This window comes from Leucoraja erinacea, chromosome 22 (genome assembly GCF_028641065.1).
Source record: "Leucoraja erinacea ecotype New England chromosome 22, Leri_hhj_1, whole genome shotgun sequence".
Classification (NCBI taxonomy): Eukaryota; Metazoa; Chordata; class Chondrichthyes; order Rajiformes; family Rajidae; genus Leucoraja; species Leucoraja erinaceus.
Window position 1 is genome coordinate 22,164,158 of NC_073398.1, and position 19,078 is coordinate 22,183,235.

The window sequence follows — 19,078 nt, forward strand, 5'->3', positions numbered from 1 at the left end:
TGTCAAAGTATTGCAAGGATAGTAATTGGAGCTCTTCAGTTCCAGGACTGATTTGCATCAGCAGATTATCAGTGGTGCCAATATCATCATTCTGACGCCTCAATGAGACCATTTGGGCAGCTAAAATGGCCTTCAGCCAATCTAGTTTCTGTCTTACCCAGATAGTGTCAGTGATGTGGACACATAATCTTCCCACCCTCTGATTCCTTTTCGGAACTGGGACAGCAAACCCATATCACCAACAGTAAGGATCCACCACACACTCTCTTGATCTCTGATCAGGCCTTTTATTTGCATCCAGTTTTACGGCTTGCGTGGGAATGTATACATTAGGTGTTAGGGCATAGCATGCAGATGGGCAATTTAATAGATTTGCTGTGTATGTTATTTTAAAGTTGTTTTGATTGAAATGTTGTTGCATCTATAAACTGAGTGGCTTGTTGGCTTGTAAAATGTCTCCGATAGTCTCTTCAATTTATAATTTAAAAATATATATCACACTGTTGTAAGTAAGTTCCCACCATTTCCATAAGCATGGGAATATTTAACCCTTTTCTGGTATGTTGTATGTATGAAATACTTTGAAAAGAATCATTGTGAGAATGTCTTTGGCGGCTCTTACTAAGTTACATGATAGAGCAAATCACTACTGACCATGGGCTTCATTAGTCTAAGTTGACATTTCTTTGTATGGAACTTTTATCACTTTCTGTACAGATGGAAAAGCAGTGGCACTGGATTTCAAATTTCAGATAGCAGTGCTGATCTTTATTTAGGCTGTAGTATCCCTGGACTACAATCATTCCATCTTTGTCATTGTAACTAATTTAGTTTCAGGGGAGCTCTGATCCTAGCAACTGACAAGCAAGAGAGTGGAAGGTCTAACTAATTTCCAGCATGAAACTTCAGTGATGTTGCAAGGTTGCTCCCCTGTGTAGAAATTCGCCCACTGTATTTTTTTTATAATTACTCTTTTTATTTTTATTTCGCGCACTCACTAATCTCGCCTGCCATGCCAGGGATCAGAGATATGAACTGGCAGTGCAGTTCCATTTCTGCAGAGTTGGGGAAGTGCTGTTAGAGCCAGTGCATCACGATGACACTCCAGTGAAGCCATTGGGAACACATAGCATGATACTTGAAACAGAATAGATGGCATGGGTCTTGTTGGTCACAGGTCCTTTACTTATCTACCATCCACCCAGAAACTAAAGGCGTAAAAGTGCCTTGCAATTCGCAAAAGTGGATGGATGAAGCAGCGCAGAGATGTTGGTGAGCCTGGAATATTTGCTTTAGCAGCTGGTGAGAATCGTAAAGGAAGGGCAGAAAAAAGTAAGCTGCTGCACCAAAAACTAAAGCTAGGAGGTTGCAGACAAAGAGTTGGAGATGGGCCCAAACCCAATTCCTGTGCTACTTCTCAAGGTGGCTCGTTTCAAAGTGACAAATCACCCATCAGGCTTCTCAGCTGCAAGTGATAAATCACACAGTCAGTCCAAGAAAGGGAAAGGAGAGAAGTTGTCTGAAAGGACTAGTATCTAATCTTCCAACAAAACAGTAATTGCAGTGTTAGTTTCAGATTACAGGACCAGGGAACTCCCACCCTGTCATTGAAAGAGAATTATGTGCTGTTATTCCGAGTTTCCTTGTTCCCTTAAACATATGCATTCAACTATCAAAATTGGCTGGGAACACTTTGCTGAATGTATTGGCTCATTGTACAGCCTACGAATTCAACTCATCTTCTGCCAAACACCCGTAGCCACATGGCCTACTGATACTGTTGACACCTTCTGCAATGGTAGGCAGTCTTCCTGTGGGTGTGGGAACCATGACGGCCCCAGATGCCGTTTGGTCAAAGATAGACACAAATAGTTGGAATAACAGCGGGACAGGCAGCATCTCTGGAGAACAGGAATGCCATTTGGTCAATATGTTCATTACTCTGTGGTTGAGCGTCTGATCTGGTGCCTGCAGCAAACCAAGGCTCAGCAGCCAATGTGCAGAAGATCAGAAAATGCAAAGAACTCCCTCATATTAACAATATTTCAGAATATTATATTTGATGTCAATTTTATATCAATTTTCACTTGTCAATTCATGCTCTTCCAATTAAGTTGAGAGGTGTACCTCACATTGAACAATATACAACTGTATTCATGGGCGGGAAGGAACTGCAGATGCTGGTTTAAACAGAAGATAGACACAAAAAGGAGATATGTTACAAAACGTGCCTTCAGCGGCGCTGCAGTTCTGCCGCTGCCCGTGTGCGCGACTTTGGCGCTTTTGAGAGGGGGCGGGTTAAAAATGCAATTTTTCTGCAGCCTATTCAAATCGATCTCTGTCAGGCTGTTTAGTTGCTAAAGAAAAATCGCTTTGACTGCCATTTTATTAAGTTTATTAAAATTAGCGCTGGATAATTTAATTAGTAAATTAAAAATCATCTTCTAAAGCCGTGAACGCCGACAATGGGACGGATCTCACGTAGGGGACAAGGCAAGGTAGACTGTTTATTTTTACATTAAAAAGTACTTCTTAAGATGCCTTTAATCAAAATTTTAAGTTGCGAGAAGGTGACTTGGATCCCATCCGAACCGGCAGTATTTTTCTTGCCGACATGGGGTTCAAATTCACCGCAAACACAACGTTTCAAACCATCACGTTCAACAAAATCCCACTTGCAAGATGATTTAAATGCCCATTAATTTACAGCAATTAAAAACTAAATTCCATCCATTTGGCCTATAAATTCATGACAATGAGATTTTAAAATCATGTTATATTGTGAATTCTTGTGTGAATGTTACTTGGACATTTGGGCTATTTAAAAATGTAAATCTTTTCTTAAGAAATGGATAGATGTTTAGATCTAGTAATTGAATTTTGGAATTAGCTACAATTGGGTAACTAACTAATTATATGCTTTAATTTCAGGTCATCCAAGTAAGATTGTTTAATATTTGTTTCAGAATGCTTCAATCTATAATAGCTGAAATTTTCTTTCAGTTCTCTTAATTTTTAAGATGGTTATGGGCATTTGACTGTCCTTGATCACAGCTTTTGTGTTAAGTCAATGGAAAAGCAATAGGGAACAAGATGCTAATTTCCATGTATGATAATGGCCATAACTTTTTTAATACTGAAGATATGGAAGTGAATTAGGTGTCAAATTAAACTTCTTTTTATGCTTTATCTGATGGGATAAATTGCAGACGATTTTTAAAATCTCAAAATGTTGTAATGTTACTACAAAAAGCTGGAGTAAATCAATGGGTCAGACAGCATCTCTGGAGAAAAGGAATATGTGATGTTTCGGGTCGAGACCCCTTCTTCAGTCTGAAGAAGAGTCTCGACCTGAAACATCACCTATTCCTTTTCTACAGTGATGCTGTCTGACCCACTGAGTTATTGCTACTGAATTCAGGTTCAACATTTGTTTTCAGATGGAAGACCATTGAAGATTTGTAGATTTTTCTCCTCTTCCACACATCAGATTAAGTAATTATGTCAGCATAGATATGGCACACACAATCAAATTTCCTTAATGGGGAATAATCCTGGAATGCATTAGCAATTGTACAATGGAAATCAGATCAGATTCAGATTCAGATTCAATCTTATTGTCACTGTGCAGTGTACAGTACAGAGACAACAAAATGCAGTTAGCATCTCACATTTGAAGAGTGAACATAGAATAATGAGCAATATATATATATATATACAAATTCTGTAAACTCAGATAGTCGGCATCTGGCCTGCGTAGCAAATCCATCAGAAAACCAAAATGGAAAGATAAAGAGTTGCATATGATGGATGAAAAAGATTATATAGATGTAGGTATGTTACAAAACCTACCTGAATCGTCATTAGGAATCTGCCCTCAGCCAGGCCCGCGATTTTGGCGCTGTTTGGAGGGGGCGGGTTTAAAACGCGATTTTTACTAGGCTGTACTAATCGCACATGTTCAGCCTAGTAAATCATTAACGAAAAATCGCTGCAAGACCCGGTCGCAAAAGGTATTATTAGTTTTATAGGCCTCGATAATATAGTTCTAATAGTTTTAAAATTACTGTTTCATTTCGCAATCTCTCGCAGCCCCAGGGTTTTATAGAGCAAACAATTAAAGGTATGTACCTTATTTTTACATTAAATGGGGCATATATATAACCCTATATATCAAATTATCTATAACGAATAGCTCATTTTGGGCTTTTTATATCCCGCAGTATTTTTCTCGGCATTTGAGGGCACTAATCTAGCGCTATGTCAACGTTCTAAACCGGCGCGTTCCACATGAACCCACTAGAAAGCCGATTTAAATGGGCATTTATTTACAGCAATTGAACACTAAATTCCTTCCATTTGGCCTATAAATTAATGTAAATTAGATATAAAAATCATGTTATATTGTGAATTATTTGTGAATAATCTTTGGACACTTAGGCTATTTAAAAATGTTAATCTTTCCTTAAGAAATGGGCGTTTGATTATCCAAGATCACAGCTTTTTTGTAATGTCCATTGAAAATCAATAGGGAACAAGATGCTAATTTCCGAGTATGAAAATGGTCATAACTTTTTTAATACTTGAGATATGAAAGTGAATTTGGTGTCAAATTAAACTTATTGTTATGCTTTATCTGATGGGATAAATTGCAGACTTGATTTTTTAAATCTCAAAATTTTGTAACATTGCTAATAGATGGGTGAGTTGGAACATTAAGAGGCAGTGATGTAATAAGCAAGTTCAGCATTCCAAAAACCGCAAGGAATCATGGGATTTGTTAAAGGTCATTCGCGATAAAGAAAAAGAAAACAAAGTACTGGTATAAACTGTGTTTAAATTCTTATCTTTATTCATAATTTATGTGTAAAAATATGTTTAGTCTGAGGAACGGGTGCCAGGTAGTGGGAGAGTGGGGTGTAACAGCGAGAGAGAGAGAGAGGGGGCAGATTGTGAGTGGGAGACGGGGATAGAATGGACCGACGGAGAGACATTCTCGGCAGCTGCGCTGCTGCGTGTGTACAGACCACCATCTCATCCGCAGCCAGGATCGAGTCCGGATCCCGGCACCGCAAGCGCTGCCGAGCCACCACTGGACCATCAGTGGGAATAAGCAAAACGGCACTTGATTTGTCTCCACCGATAGAGGTTCAGTTTCCTCCAGGGGCTCCAATTTCCCCTCGCATCCCAAAGACATTCTATGGGTTAATTGGCAGCTGCATATCACCAATTGTCAGTTAATGGAGGAAAAAGCATAAAGAGCCTGTCCCACTGCGGTGACCTAATTGGCAAGTTTCGAAGAGTTTGCCCTCGACTCATACTGGCAGCATGGTCGACAAGAGGTCCTAGGAGGTCTTTGTAACTCTCCTTCATGCTCGAGAGTAGTCCCCGTGTACTCGAGGCTTCAGCTAGGTGCTGAAAAATGCCCGTGAGTAAAAAAAGGTTGCCATGTAAAAAATCGATATATATTTTACTCATAGGTTTAGTCGTAGTAGGTCGGCATGTTAGTCGTAAGTGAACGAAGGTCGTCAAAGCTAGTCGTGGATAGTTTCCACATAGTCGAAGGGAGGTCGAAGGAGATCGAAGGAGGTGGTCTTCACTCTCCACTATTTTCCTGAAGCTAGTCAATGCTAGTCTTCAACATAGTCGATGGAGGTCGAAGGAGGTCTTCTACATAGTCAAAGGAGGTCTTCAACATGGCACTTTTTCAAACTCTCCTAAACTCTTCTAAACTCGCCAATTAGGTCGCCGCTGTGGGACAGCCCCTTAAGGAATTGATGGATGTGAGTGCGAGAGAATAGGTTGAGAGGGCATTAGGAAGGAAGGAGGAGGGAATGGAATAATTGGGTTGCTCTCCCATGAACTAGTAAAGACTTGATGGTCAGAATGGCCTCCTGTATTGAGGTAAATATGACATTGTGAATTTTCAACTAGTCAACCCTACCTTTTCAAGTGTGTAAGAAGGATCTGCAGATGCTGGTTTAAACGGAAGATAGAAACATAATGCTGGAGTAACGCAGCAGGACAGGCAACATCTCTGGAGAGAAGGAATGGTTGACGTTTCGGGTTCAGATTGAAGAAGGGTCTGGATCTGAAACGTCACCTATTCCTTCTCTCCAGAGATGCTGCCTGGCCAGCTGAGTTACTCCAGCATTTTGTGTCGATCTTCCACCTTTTCAAGGACAGCCTCATGCATGCACATTCTGATGAGGTGGCAATGATTCATTGCAGCTGGCACATTTTCAAAATGTGAAATTAGGTGTTTCTCTTTGAAAAATAATAAATGTTTCAGAGGAATCGCTAACTGTGTATGTTTTTCATTAAAACATTCAAGCCTGAAAGCTGGTTGTGTGATCCCGATCTGTTCTCCGTTTAGCCAAGACTGGAGAAATCACAGACTCTTGGCTGATGTGGTTAAGGCAGCTGTTCAGCATATAACAGCGCTGGAATCCTCTTTCAACACAATTCATAAAAAATGTAGCGTTTCCTCTGACATCTCCAGCACATCATGGAGCAAAAATTCAGCAACTCCACCCTTTAACCTATTATTTTCTAATTTGTTATTTTATTATTGTATGTGTCATTTTGCAATTGTATCCAACACCATTTACTGACGTGTAATACACCACAGTTTGATATCATGGTTTTGGTCAACGTGCTAACTAGCAGCTTGCGATGGCTATCTCAGTATACAGATGATTTCCTGTAAGAATAACTGCATAGGCATACAACACACTGGAGATTGTGGCATGAGAATGGGTTTAACATCTGTGAGATGAACAGATAAAATGGTGTGACTGAAGGACATTCAGACGGTCTGAACCAAAGAAAAGGAAATGCGTGCATCTAGAGCCTCTCAACATCTTGTCATCCACTGCGATTAATTTATTTTGAAGCATAATCAATTTTGGAATATACTGTAGGAAACAAGGCGTCCAATTTACATACCATTTCCTTTAAACTGCAAATATTCATGGTCGCATAATCAACTTCACCAGTGCTAAATGAGAAAGACACCAACTGCATTTCCTCACGGCTAGCTGCCTTGTCTGGCAGTTAGTCACCGATGTAATTCGGACCCTAAATAAAGACAAAGGAGATAGACACAAAAAGCTGGAGTAACTCAGCAGGTCAGACAGCATCTCTGGCGAAAAGGAATAGGTGACGTTTCGGGTCGAGACCCTTCTTCAGACCCGACCCAAAAAGTCCCCGCTACATTCTATTCCTTTTCTCCAGAGATGTTGTCGGACCCGCTGAGTTACTCCAGCTTTTTATATCCATCTTCGGTTTAAAAAGAAGCATCTGCAGTTCCTTCCTACACTTAAGGACAAAGGAGAATGTCAGCCCAGTACTATCTTCAAATCTGATTTACAGAACCATCCTGACAACAGTACAAGTATCGAATAAATACATTGAATCTTACCAACATTTCAGTGTTGAAATATTACCACATTACCTAATTCTTTAATTGTGTCAATATATTTTTTGTAGATCAGAAAAATAAATTTAATAAGGGGTGAAAAATTCACTGTCTTTTGAGAACAGCTTATTTAGATTATATGAGTAACTGTATCTCTACTAGGTATTATTTCCATTTAAGCCTGTAGCTTAATCTAATCGCAGGCTATTGGCTTTATATAACGTAGATGATCCACTTCAATCCGTTGACCGGTCATTCCTAGACCTGCAGCCACCTGTCACCATTACCAAGCCATCAGCTCAGTGTGTTAACAATCACTGCAATGAGAACTTGGCACAACATCTCCATACAGCCATTTCCTCTTCATCGGAAGAAGACAGTCTCCTGACTTACTGCTGAAAACAAATTGGTTGGAAACTCAGTGCTGGCTTGCACTATAAATAACCAAAAGAATTGCTTTGTGGAAAGCAAGCCCAAAGATCCCAGAACTCATCCTCAAAAAGTATCTAACATTTCAGGTTGGACGCTGGCCCAGGTCAAGCTTTTTATTTGTACCCAAATCAGATGAGACATGCAATTGACCCAACCATCAGAAGGTTTCCATACTAACACTTCAAGAGGATGAATTTCCCTGGTAAAATTACACTGATACGATGGTGGGAAATGTTGAAGACTTCTGAGAACAATCAAGCTTAGTGGATTTGTTTCTGTTTCAAAATAAAATGGAGCAAAATCACACTATGCAGCTACTAAGCACGTTACAGCGCATGCTTCTTCTGCAATCTTTGTGCATTGCCTGTAGATCAAAATGTACAAAGTGAATGTAAATGTCCCACTATGGATATGTAAAATAGAATACGCATTCCCTCCTGTGTCCTGTATTTAGCTTTCCCAGGACGTCCTGAAACTTAAACCAGTAGCGGTGTTGCTCCTTCACCTCCCAGTGACAACCTCCTGCTCCCACCCCCATGTTCCATCCACATCCACCCCTTCCCCAACCACTCTCATCTACCACCTAGGCATTCAAACCTACGCAGCCTAAAAATATGGAGCCAGACATTAAAATCCATGGTTTCCCTCCTGACTTTATTGTGGTGGGGCGATGGTGGAGGGGGGTTATTGATCATTTTGCCCTTCATCTGCCTGATTCTCACACCAAATGATAATCAGGAGTGAAATATTTCATACACTTTATTATCATGGTATAGCTCAATCTTGCAATTTATTGCCTCTCATTTTTATCCCAGACCCCCTCACAAGTGTTTTCCTTCATCTGGACAAAGATGTCCCTGAAGCACAAGAACTATTTTTTATTCGCTGGTCCAGTAGCCTGCAGCTGGAGATCGAACAGCAAATGATGTGTTCTCTCTGCCCGAGGGCGTTTCCCCTTGCCAAGTCATTCACCAAATCCAACCGTCTGACTAGGAACTGCGGCAGTGAACCCTTTGTGGCCCGCATGTTATACAATTATACAACGTATTGTCATTTGAACCTCAAATGAAGTTTAACTGATAATTGGTTTCTGCAGTCATACAACAAGAAAGGACCAAGACACACAACCAACACAATTTACACAAACATCCATCACATTGAATCTCCTCCTCACTGTGATGGAAGGCAAAGTCTTGTCTCTCCCCTGTGTTCCATTCTTCTCCCGATGTTAAAGCCCCCGGCGGGCGATGGCAAGACCCGCAGCGGTTAAGGCCGTGCCGGGCGATGTAAGGCCCCGCTCCGGGTCATTTTCATCCCCGCAACTTGGGTGGGAGAAGTTGCCATTGCGGGATCTTTGAAAAGCGGTCTCCCACCAGGGATCTACGAGCTCCTAATGTCACCGTCCACCGGACCTGTGGCTGGAGCCTCCGAGCTCTGGAGTCGGGTCGTAGCCGCGTGCCACCACAGCTCTCCATGCTCCGAAGCTTGACAGCCCCACGATGGTAAGTTCGCAGGCTCCGCGACTGGAGCCCCCAGGTCGTTCCAGTTGGAGGCCGTTCCACGGTGCTAGGCCCCAATGACAATGGAGACCCGACAGGGAAAAGGTCGGGTCCCCCGTACAAGGGAAGAGATTTAAAAGTCCCCCATCCCCCCTCCCCTGCCCCCCCACATATACACAGCTAAAAACAATATAAAAACCACAACAAACCATACATTCAATGGGACAAAAATGTTAAAAAGACAGACGGACTGTATGGGCTGCTGCCGTGAGGCACCGCCATTTTCCTCTCTTTTTACATTTATGTGAACATACCAGGGGGTCTGCATGTGTAATATGTGCAACATGAATTTCACTGTGCAGTTGCATAAGTGACAAATAAAGCACTATTGTCCATTGATTGACTATTGACTGTTAGCTCCATGTTGTGACCAACAGCATTGAAACTGTGATTTTACTTCGGAGTCACGTGAGTGACTTCGTGAAGAACCCCGCTTCCAGCGCATGCGTGTCATATCGCTACACGCATTGTACGAGTCAAACAGGAGGGGGAGGACGTCCCCTGCAACGGGAGAGTACAAAAGGACCAGCAAAAGGCAGGTAAGGTCTCTACATTTTACATTTCAGGTGGAAATGGATAGAGTTACTAGAAAACGGCTTGCAAAGAAGCTGCCAGACAAACGGGTGGAAAACACCAGTGAACGGCAGGAACAGCAGCCACCGAGTATGGACATTCCGACAGAAGTACCAGCGGTGCCAGAAACAGTTCTGGCACCACCAAAACCTATGGCCAAGACGGGAGGGAAAGTTCGCAGGAAGACGCATCACTTAGAGAAACCCGACTTTTTCCCGCAACGGCAGACCAGCCCGTGTCAATATACTACGGCTGAGGAGCGCGGGCTGCAATCAACCCGTTATGAATGGGTGCATTCAGAGCACTCAAAAGACGCCACGGACCGGGGACAAACTAAGGAACTCAGTGGTCAGCGCCCCAAGGAAGCAAGCCCACAAGCCGACACCTGTGAGTACCAGGGTCGGGAGCAGCTGGGATATACTAGGGCAGAGCAAATTGCTGGAAGCCTGCATGAGCTGGGGCAGTTTAAAATGCCTAGTGCAGCCCAGCACAGGGAGCGGTTAAAGGAGCTGCTCGTGGAGCTCATTAATAGTGGCAGTCCCGATAAGGAGACTTGCCAGAGTGAGCAGGCAAGCCCTATTAGGGTACCCCGTGAGGGACCCCCACAAATTTCAGACTCCTCGGAGGAGAGTGGGCAGGACCCTGAGGGGCCAGAGCCTGACAATACGGAGGCACATGATCCCAATAAGGCAGGGACTCTGCTGGACATGGTTGCCAAGTACTTTATGCCGAGTCAAACTGGGGTAGACTTGGATCCCCGGATGGCAGCCAGCATCAGCTATATGTCTGGCCATAAACTACAGCAAGACATATTCACCGAAACTCTGGCCAGACATCTGCCACCGGGGAATTGTGAGGCATTGCAAGTGCCTGCTGTGAACCAATCCATCTGGCAACATATGGGGAGGACCATTCGGAATCAAGACCTAAAAATTCAGAGAGCACTCAAGGGACTGACAGCGGGAATCACGGCGTACACCCGCACATTGGACAAGACAGAGCTTACAAAGAATCACCAGGATGCGCTTGCTCTGTTCTGCAATGTGCAGTACGAACTGAATAACATGCGGAAGACGGCCATTCAGCCAACGCTAGACCCCAGGTATGCGCCTATCTGCAGGCAGAAGACGGCTAGTACATCAACTCTGTTGTTTGGTAAAGATCTGACCGCTCAAGTCAAACAACTTGACGAGGAAGCGAAAACACTTGGGCTCATTAAGGCCAGTGCGAAGGCATATTTTGGAGCAAGGTACGAGCCATACGCAAGACCCAAGAATGTGGCTCACACCAGCCGTTCTGTCAAACCTCAACAATACCAACCGCAGCCTTTTTTAGGATATGGCCAGGGCCGGCCACCCTGGAAGACACGGAAGCCTCAACCTCACAATCTAAACCGCAAGAACATCAAACCGGAACCCCCCTTTTTCAAGAAACCCAAAAAATAAGTAAACCACCAGTAACCATGGAGGTAGGTGGGTATGGTTCTGCTATAAATAAGGGTCCCACTATGGTGGGGGGGAGGTTGCAATACTATAGTTATGTATGGGGTAGAATCACTACAGACTCATATATTCTTAGCAGTATTCAAGGTTATCTTATAGAATTTATTTATCCCCATAAACCCCCAGTACAACATACACCTCAAAGGACTTTTGTCCTTGCTAAAGAGGAACTATTTAAAGCCCATGGGGAGCTACTAAGGTTGTCCTCTAAAGGTGTGATTGAGCGTACTGTTCATGAAAAATTGGAATTTGTATCTAACATCTTCATTAGAAATAAAAAAGATGGGGGTTGCAGGATTATTATTGACCTTTCTACATTGAACACTTTTGTTCAACATATTCATTTTAAAATGGATACTTTTATTACTGCTAAAGAATTAGTGTCAACAAGTTTCTATATGGCAAGCATTGATTTAAAAGATGCTTATTATACAGTACCCATTAGCAGGGATCACAGACGGTTTTTGAAGTTTAATTGGATGGGGGAACTTTGGCAGTATAGAGCCTTACCAAATGGGCTCACGTCTGCTCCTAGGTTATTTACAAAAATACTTAAACCCGCTTTGGCGTTGTTACGTAAACAAAGCCATACGGTGATGGCATATTTAGATGACATCTTTATTGTGGGCTCTACTTATGAATTGGCATATCAAACAGTGCGCGCTACTAAATTTTTGTTTGAACAGCTAGGGTTTGTTATCCATCCAATTAAATGTAATTTGATACCAGCAACTAATATGGATTATTTGGGGTTCACCATTAACACGGTCACTATGTTAATAACCTTACCTATAAATAAAGCTACAGCCTTGCAGGAGGATTGCAGCGTGCTTCTTAACACCATCAGACCTTCCATTAGACGGGTGGCCCAAATAATTGGGAAGATTGTGGCCACTTTTCCGGCCACACAATTTGGACCATTACATTATCAAAATTTGCAAAGATCCAAAATTAGAGCACTCAAAATTAATAAAGGTCATTTTGATAGACCTATGGAGCTGCCTAGCGAAGCTATCATTGAGTTACAGTGGTGGGTTCAGAATATTAGGTATTGCTCAAACCCCATTATTATTGACAACCCGTCTATGGTATTACAAACAGATGCCAGCGCCATTGGTTGGGGAGCAACTAACTCTGTTTCTAGTTGTGGTGGGAGATGGAAGGAAGAAGAGGCAGTTTTGCTTAATTCACATGGAATTAATTACCTAGAAATGTTAGGGGCATTTTATGGCCTTAAGTCGTATTGCTCAGCTATTAACCACCAGCATGTACGATTACAAATTGATAATACCACCACAGTAGCATATATCAATCATATGGGTGGAAACATTTCGACATCTTGTGATCAATTGGCTAATTTAATTTGGCAGTGGTGTATCCAAAGAAATATATGGATATCGGCTACTTACCTTCCAGGTAAGCTAAATTTGGTGGCAGACACCAGGTCACGTAAATTTAATGAGAACACGGAATGGATGTTAAATAAAGATATATTTGCAAAAATTACAGCAAAATATGGTAGACCAGATATTGATTTGTTTGCATCAAGGTTGAATCACCAATTACCAAGGTATGTTTCTTGGGAACCAGACCCTGGGGCAGAAGCTACAGATGCTTTCTCTTTGCATTGGGGGAATTGTTTCTTTTATGCTTTTCCCCCGTTCTGCCTCATCAATCGGGTGCTAAGGAAAATTCAACAAGACTTGGCATCTGGGATTCTCATAGTACCCGATTGGCCTACTCAACCGTGGTATTCTGTCATACACGGGATGGTTTTAGAACCATGTTCCCTCATTGAAAAACAGTTCAAAAACTATTAACTCATCCAGTAACAGGGGATAGCCATCCATGCCATAAGACTATGGATCTATTGATTTGTAGAGTCTAAAAGACCCACTACACGGCATGGGGCTCTCAGACAGGACAATGAATCTGATCTCATCGGCCCAAAGACTATCAACAAGAAAGCAGTACCTGGGACACATAAAGAAATGGGCCTTATTCTGCCTCCGCAACAACTTGGACCAGAGGGCAAACAACATTCCGGCTGTATTAGAATTCTTAACAAGCCTTCATCATGATAACTGTTTGGGCTACAGTGCCATCAATAGTGCAAGAAGTGCACTTTCCAATTATCTGGCACAAGGATTGGAGCGGAATACGGTGGGATCACACCCCCTGGTAATCAAATTGATGAGGGGCATATTTAATGCGAATCCTCCGAAAGCCAGGTACTCCGAAATCTGGGATGTGGGTGTTGTTCTCAATATGCTGAGGGGCTGGTCGCCCATTACGGCTTTGTCACTCCAGAAACTTACCATGAAGATGGTGATGCTTATGGCACTGGTTACCGCTCAAAGAGTCCAGTCCTTAAGTAAACTAAGACTGGACTTCATGATCACCTCACCCGAGAAACTGGTATTTATCATCCAGGAGTTAATCAAACAAAACAGACCAGGTTCATCGGGTCAAGTGATCATATTCAGGTCCTATCCATATGATGAACAACTATGTATTGTGAGGCACATCCGTTTCTACATCAATTATACGAACAGCATACGAGGTCAGGAAAACGCTTTGCTGATCAGTTACAAGAAGCCGCACAAAAGGGTCACGACCCAAACTATTTCAAGGTGGCTCAAAATTGTCCTAAAGATGGCAGGGATAGATACTGATGTGTTTAAATCTCATTCCACCAGGGCTGCCGCAACATCAGCAGCGAAAATGCTGGAGGTACCCACGGACCAGATACTTAGACTGGCAGGATGGTCATCCGAGAGGACTTTTCAAAGGTTTTATAATAAACCAGTTTTGGAGCCATCATCATCATCATTTTCAGAAACTATTTTAGGTTCAACTATATAATTTGCCCTAGAAAATACAGGGCTATGATTTACTTTAATAAATTTAGTTTTGTTTGTTACCATACAAGTTTTGTATAAGTGTGTGTTTTTAAACTTAATAATGATGCTCTCTCCCAATGCCCAAGGCAGTTGTGAAGCATGGACTCGTTCCACGGCATGAGGTCACAGAGCTTTGAAATCTTCACGAAGTCACTCACGTGACTCCGAAGTAAAATAGTAAGATTAAACGAGAACTTACCAGTTTGAAGTTTGATCTGTATTTTATGAGGAGTTACGATGAGGGATTACGTGCCCTCCGCTCCCACCCTCTTATGATCATATCACAAACTGGTATATCTTTGATAATCTTACTATCTTAGGTCATTATAGTTTTCTGTGACCTCACACCGCTGCTTTGAAGTATGACACGCATGCGCTGGAAGCGGGGTTCTTCACGTAATCCCTCATCGTAACTCCTCATAAAATACAGATCAAACTTCAAACTGGTAAGTTCTCGTTTAATCTTACTATTCTTCAACATATTTATAGATGTAAAAGCCAAAGAAACAACAAGAAATCCTAAATTTCAACCCAAACTTTCTTGCTATATTTTCTTAATGCACATTTGTTTTATTTTTGACTGTGTATAACAGAGTGAAATCTTTAATTCCACAGCTTCAGTTTCAGGTTGGCTGCATCAGACATTTCAGAAAGTGGAAAGTAGGTCGGATCCATTTCAGACAAGGATCCACAATAACTGTTCATTTTCTCAATTGATCGGTGCTGTGTTTAAAAACCTGTTCATGGTCTATTGGGGATGGCGGTATGATCATTCTGATCAGCTTCCACTGTTACTTCTCATTGGAAATTTATGTAGCCTGTTAGGTTTGTGAAAGGGAATTGGCTCAATTGTAATTGTGTACAACTAGTTTCACGAGAAGGTTAATACACTGCAGCTGGATTTTTGCACGGCCTCCAAAATATATTAATTGGATGTTTCTCCTTACCCTTTTCTCCCTAGAGTTCCATTTAAAAAACAAGATCATTTTTAATTTGATTTGCTTGAATGTTTTCACGTGCCAATATGATCAGGAAGAGCCATAAACTTGGAGAAATGTTAAGACCCTTTCAATGAGAGCGAATGGTAGGTCAGATAGAACCAGAATTACTTCACCTAGATCTTTTGCAGATATGATCAGACAGATTACAATGACAATTAAAATTGAATCTGAATCTGATCTGAGATGGAGATCAGGTCACAATATGCTTGCAGCATCAATGTAGAATATTTTACTTTGCATCAACTCCTTAGTAACCATTGTTCTGCGATCACCCTCGACGTATTGAACCAAGAAGAAACTTTTAAGGAAAAACTTCAATAGAATGTGCGTCTGTCAGATCAGCCCTGATCACTATGTTTACAAATTTACCGTTCATGTCAGCACAAAGTAACCCAATTTGTGAGTACTTAAAGGTTACTGCCTGGAAGATAATTTGTGGAAGTAATCAAAAAGTCATGAATTGTACATGGTTTATTATTTAATCTTGGAATAGATTACAAAAACCCAATAAAATCTAGTAAAATCTACCGAATCGCCAAAAAAAACTTCCACTGATTTTATGCCAAGGACATTTCAGATCAACTTTCTCCCAGAGGAGGATCCAAAGGATCATTTTAAAGGAGAAAAAAGATTCAAGATTCAAGATTCAAGATTCAATTTAATTGTCATTTGGACCCCTTGAGGTCCAAACGAAATGCCGTTTCTGCAGCCATACATTACAAACAAATAGACCCAAGGCACAACATAATTTACACAAACATCCATCACATCGCTGTGATGGAAGGCCAAAAAAACTTATCTCTCCACTGCACTCTTCCCCCCCCCCGATGTCAGAGTCAAAGTCAAAGCCCCCGGCTGGCGATGGCGATTGTCCCGCGGCCATTAAAGCCACGCCGGGTGGTGCGAGGTCGCACACCGGGTCTTGGTGTTAGAGTCCCCGGCGTGCGCTCGCAGAGTCCCGCGGCCATTCCAAGTCGCGCGGGGCGGTGCTGTGAGGCCCCGCTCCAGGAGCTCTTCAACCCCGCAACTCGGGCGGGAGAAGTCGCCGTTGCGAGAGCCCTGAAAAGCGGTCTCCCTCCAGGGACCCGCGGGCTCCCGGTGGCGCCGTCCGCCAGACCCGCAGTTGCAGCCTCCGAATCTCCGGAGTACTTAGAGGTAGAAGCAGAGAGATTTATTGAACGGAACATTGTAGGGCTGGAAGTAATATAATTTACGATATTGTAGTGGCGCCTGCTGGCGCACGCAGGTATTGAACCCGCCGTTTGGAAGCCGTGGTCACATGACTCGGGATGTTTGTATTCGCCCGGTTTGTATTCGCCATGCTTGTATTCGCCCGGTTTTGCTTTCGCGCGCTAGTTCAGCCCTGACCACCGATGTGGCCAGACGTGTCTAGAGAACCTGTGTACTTAAAACCAAACTTTCGAATAAAGATCCGTTTGAAACTTCAGTTGTCGTTCTTAGGACCGCCAAAATATGTACGATACGATACGATAAAACTTTATTCATCCCCAGAAGGAAATTGGTCTGCCGATAGTCACAACACACAAGGTACACAAAAACTTGAAATTAAAAGTGAAAACAAAAAGAAAAAGGCAAGCGACTGTTGTCTGGCTGCCATGTGCACAGCGCCTTCACCGGAACAAATGACCAAATAAACAAACAAACACAAACAAAAAGTATCAGTCTTGCTAGCCTTGCCCTTCAGGAAATTTCACCTGAGCCAGAACTTTAAGTTGGACGAGCAGGTGAAAAATGATGCAACATCCCTGATGATGAAGAGGTGGGCCTTAGCTGTACCCATGCCATTTAACTGATTCTTGAAGTTTGCTAATTCATCCTAATTCATATTTTATTTCATAACTTAGAATCCGATACAGCAATTGTCGCAACTAATAACCACATACCTGTCTTCCCTTCACAGAGCTAAAGGCCACTCATACATCTCAGCTTTACAGTCTGTCATCGAATCCTTTGGATTATCGCATCCTACTCATGGATGAAGATCAAGACCGCCTGTATTTAGGCTGCAAAGACTACATCCTGTCTCTCAATGTAAACAACATTAGCCAGAGTCCCCTTGCTGTAAGTCTCATCTCCTGAAGATTTTCTTGATGATGGAAATGACTTTTGCTTCATACTATTATAACATGGTTTATATCTGCTCTTTGCTAAAATGTTGTAGCTCCAAATATTGTCTGGACCACTCTGTGATGTGTCCAGTCACACTGGTCTTTAGTGTTGCTACAGCAAGCTTTCTCTCTTGTTTTCCCATTGGTTTAATTTTCCCATTGGTGCAGCCAAACCAAAAAAATTCAGAAGTAGTTTGTGAAGAGATTCCAAGCAATATTCATGTCAGCACATACACGATGTATTAAAAACTGAATTATCTTCCATATAAACTGACAATAAAAGTTTGATTAACATAAAGTGCCCAAAGAGGATCAATTCTAACAGCTGTAAAGTTATCGTTCTATTTTTGATTGTGTGAACAGAAAGACGCTCTCCAGCTTGCTTCTGGCCTGTTCCTCTAACAATCTTTCCATTGCCATAAGACACAAACGGCCTACAATAAGCAGACTGTGGAGTAGATCCATGTTGACTGCAATGCTTATTTACTGTGTCCCTGAATTGTTTTAACAGTGCGTTGAAATTTTGCAATATCTTTCTTCAGGTTCACTGGCCAGCATCAAGCAATAAAGTGGATGAATGCAAAATGGCTGGCAAGGATCCAAATGTAAGTAGCAAATGTTTAGATTCTCCATGTAGTGATGAATATTTTTTTTGACAGACACGGAGTTAATTAGAATTACAACATGGAATTGGCCCATTTAGCTCAACCAGTCCATGTCAATATTTGTCCTCCACATGAGCAGTAACTCAAAACCCATGTGCCTATTCCAATATTTTATTATTCCACTTTCCTTCAATGACCTGTCATATGCTTAAATGTCAGCAGGGTCTCTACTTCACTCACTAAATCTAGTCCTGAATTCCACACTCTCTCAAACCTCTGTGTAAATATACTTCTCCTGCTCCTTTCCTTAAATCTCTTCCAGTTAATTTTGTGCACATAATATGTCCCTTGTTCTATGTTCCTCAACCCTGAGAGGCAATCAATTTCAGTTCACATGTGATATCTGTTCTTAGTTTGTAACAGTTTGGTCAGATTACCTGTACACCACTTTGTTCTCGTGAAAATTGATCCATGTTTTTCTGAGTTTTTTTGTATTGCTTCATACAAGCAACACCCTAATAAATATATTCTGTACCCTTAAAATTGTGTTAACCTACATTGTCTATTATGGAATGCCGTACATATCACAACGGTGATCTTGAAGAGATTTGATGGAGATTCACTACTACACATTAACTTCAATCTTCCACAGTTCTGGTCATAAAGCACAAATTACCCACTGGGGAACCTGTTTTTGCTTCTTATGAACCTGATGCTGCAAATTCTCGTCTCTTGTATATCATTGCAACAGATGTTAAGCTGACTGGCCTGTAATTACCAGGGTTAGCTTGATCTGCAAAGTCCCCTCTCCAACCTTTCATCACATTTCCATTCTCCATGCAAACATCTGCTTTCTTATCCCTTGGATTTCATTATACCTCATGTCTTTAAAATGAACTAATATCTCTATTATTTATTTTAATGTATTATAATATTGAGTTCCGGGCTTATCTC

The 19,078-nt window shown here is 41.9% G+C and overlaps 1 protein-coding gene across 4 annotated transcripts in view; it reads left to right on the top strand.

Annotated features, from left to right (window-relative positions):
• The window catches only part of sema3c (sema domain, immunoglobulin domain (Ig), short basic domain, secreted, (semaphorin) 3C), a 217,888-nt gene that overhangs the window by 154,888 nt on the left and 43,922 nt on the right, over positions 1–19,078 (top strand). For all 4 annotated transcript variants that reach the window (XM_055653098.1, XM_055653099.1, XM_055653100.1 and 1 more), the window contains 2 exons: positions 17,312–17,472; positions 18,062–18,124. In XM_055653098.1, coding sequence (XP_055509073.1) covers positions 17,312–17,472; positions 18,062–18,124 — 224 coding nt within the window. The remainder of the gene's footprint in view (positions 1–17,311; positions 17,473–18,061; positions 18,125–19,078) is intronic.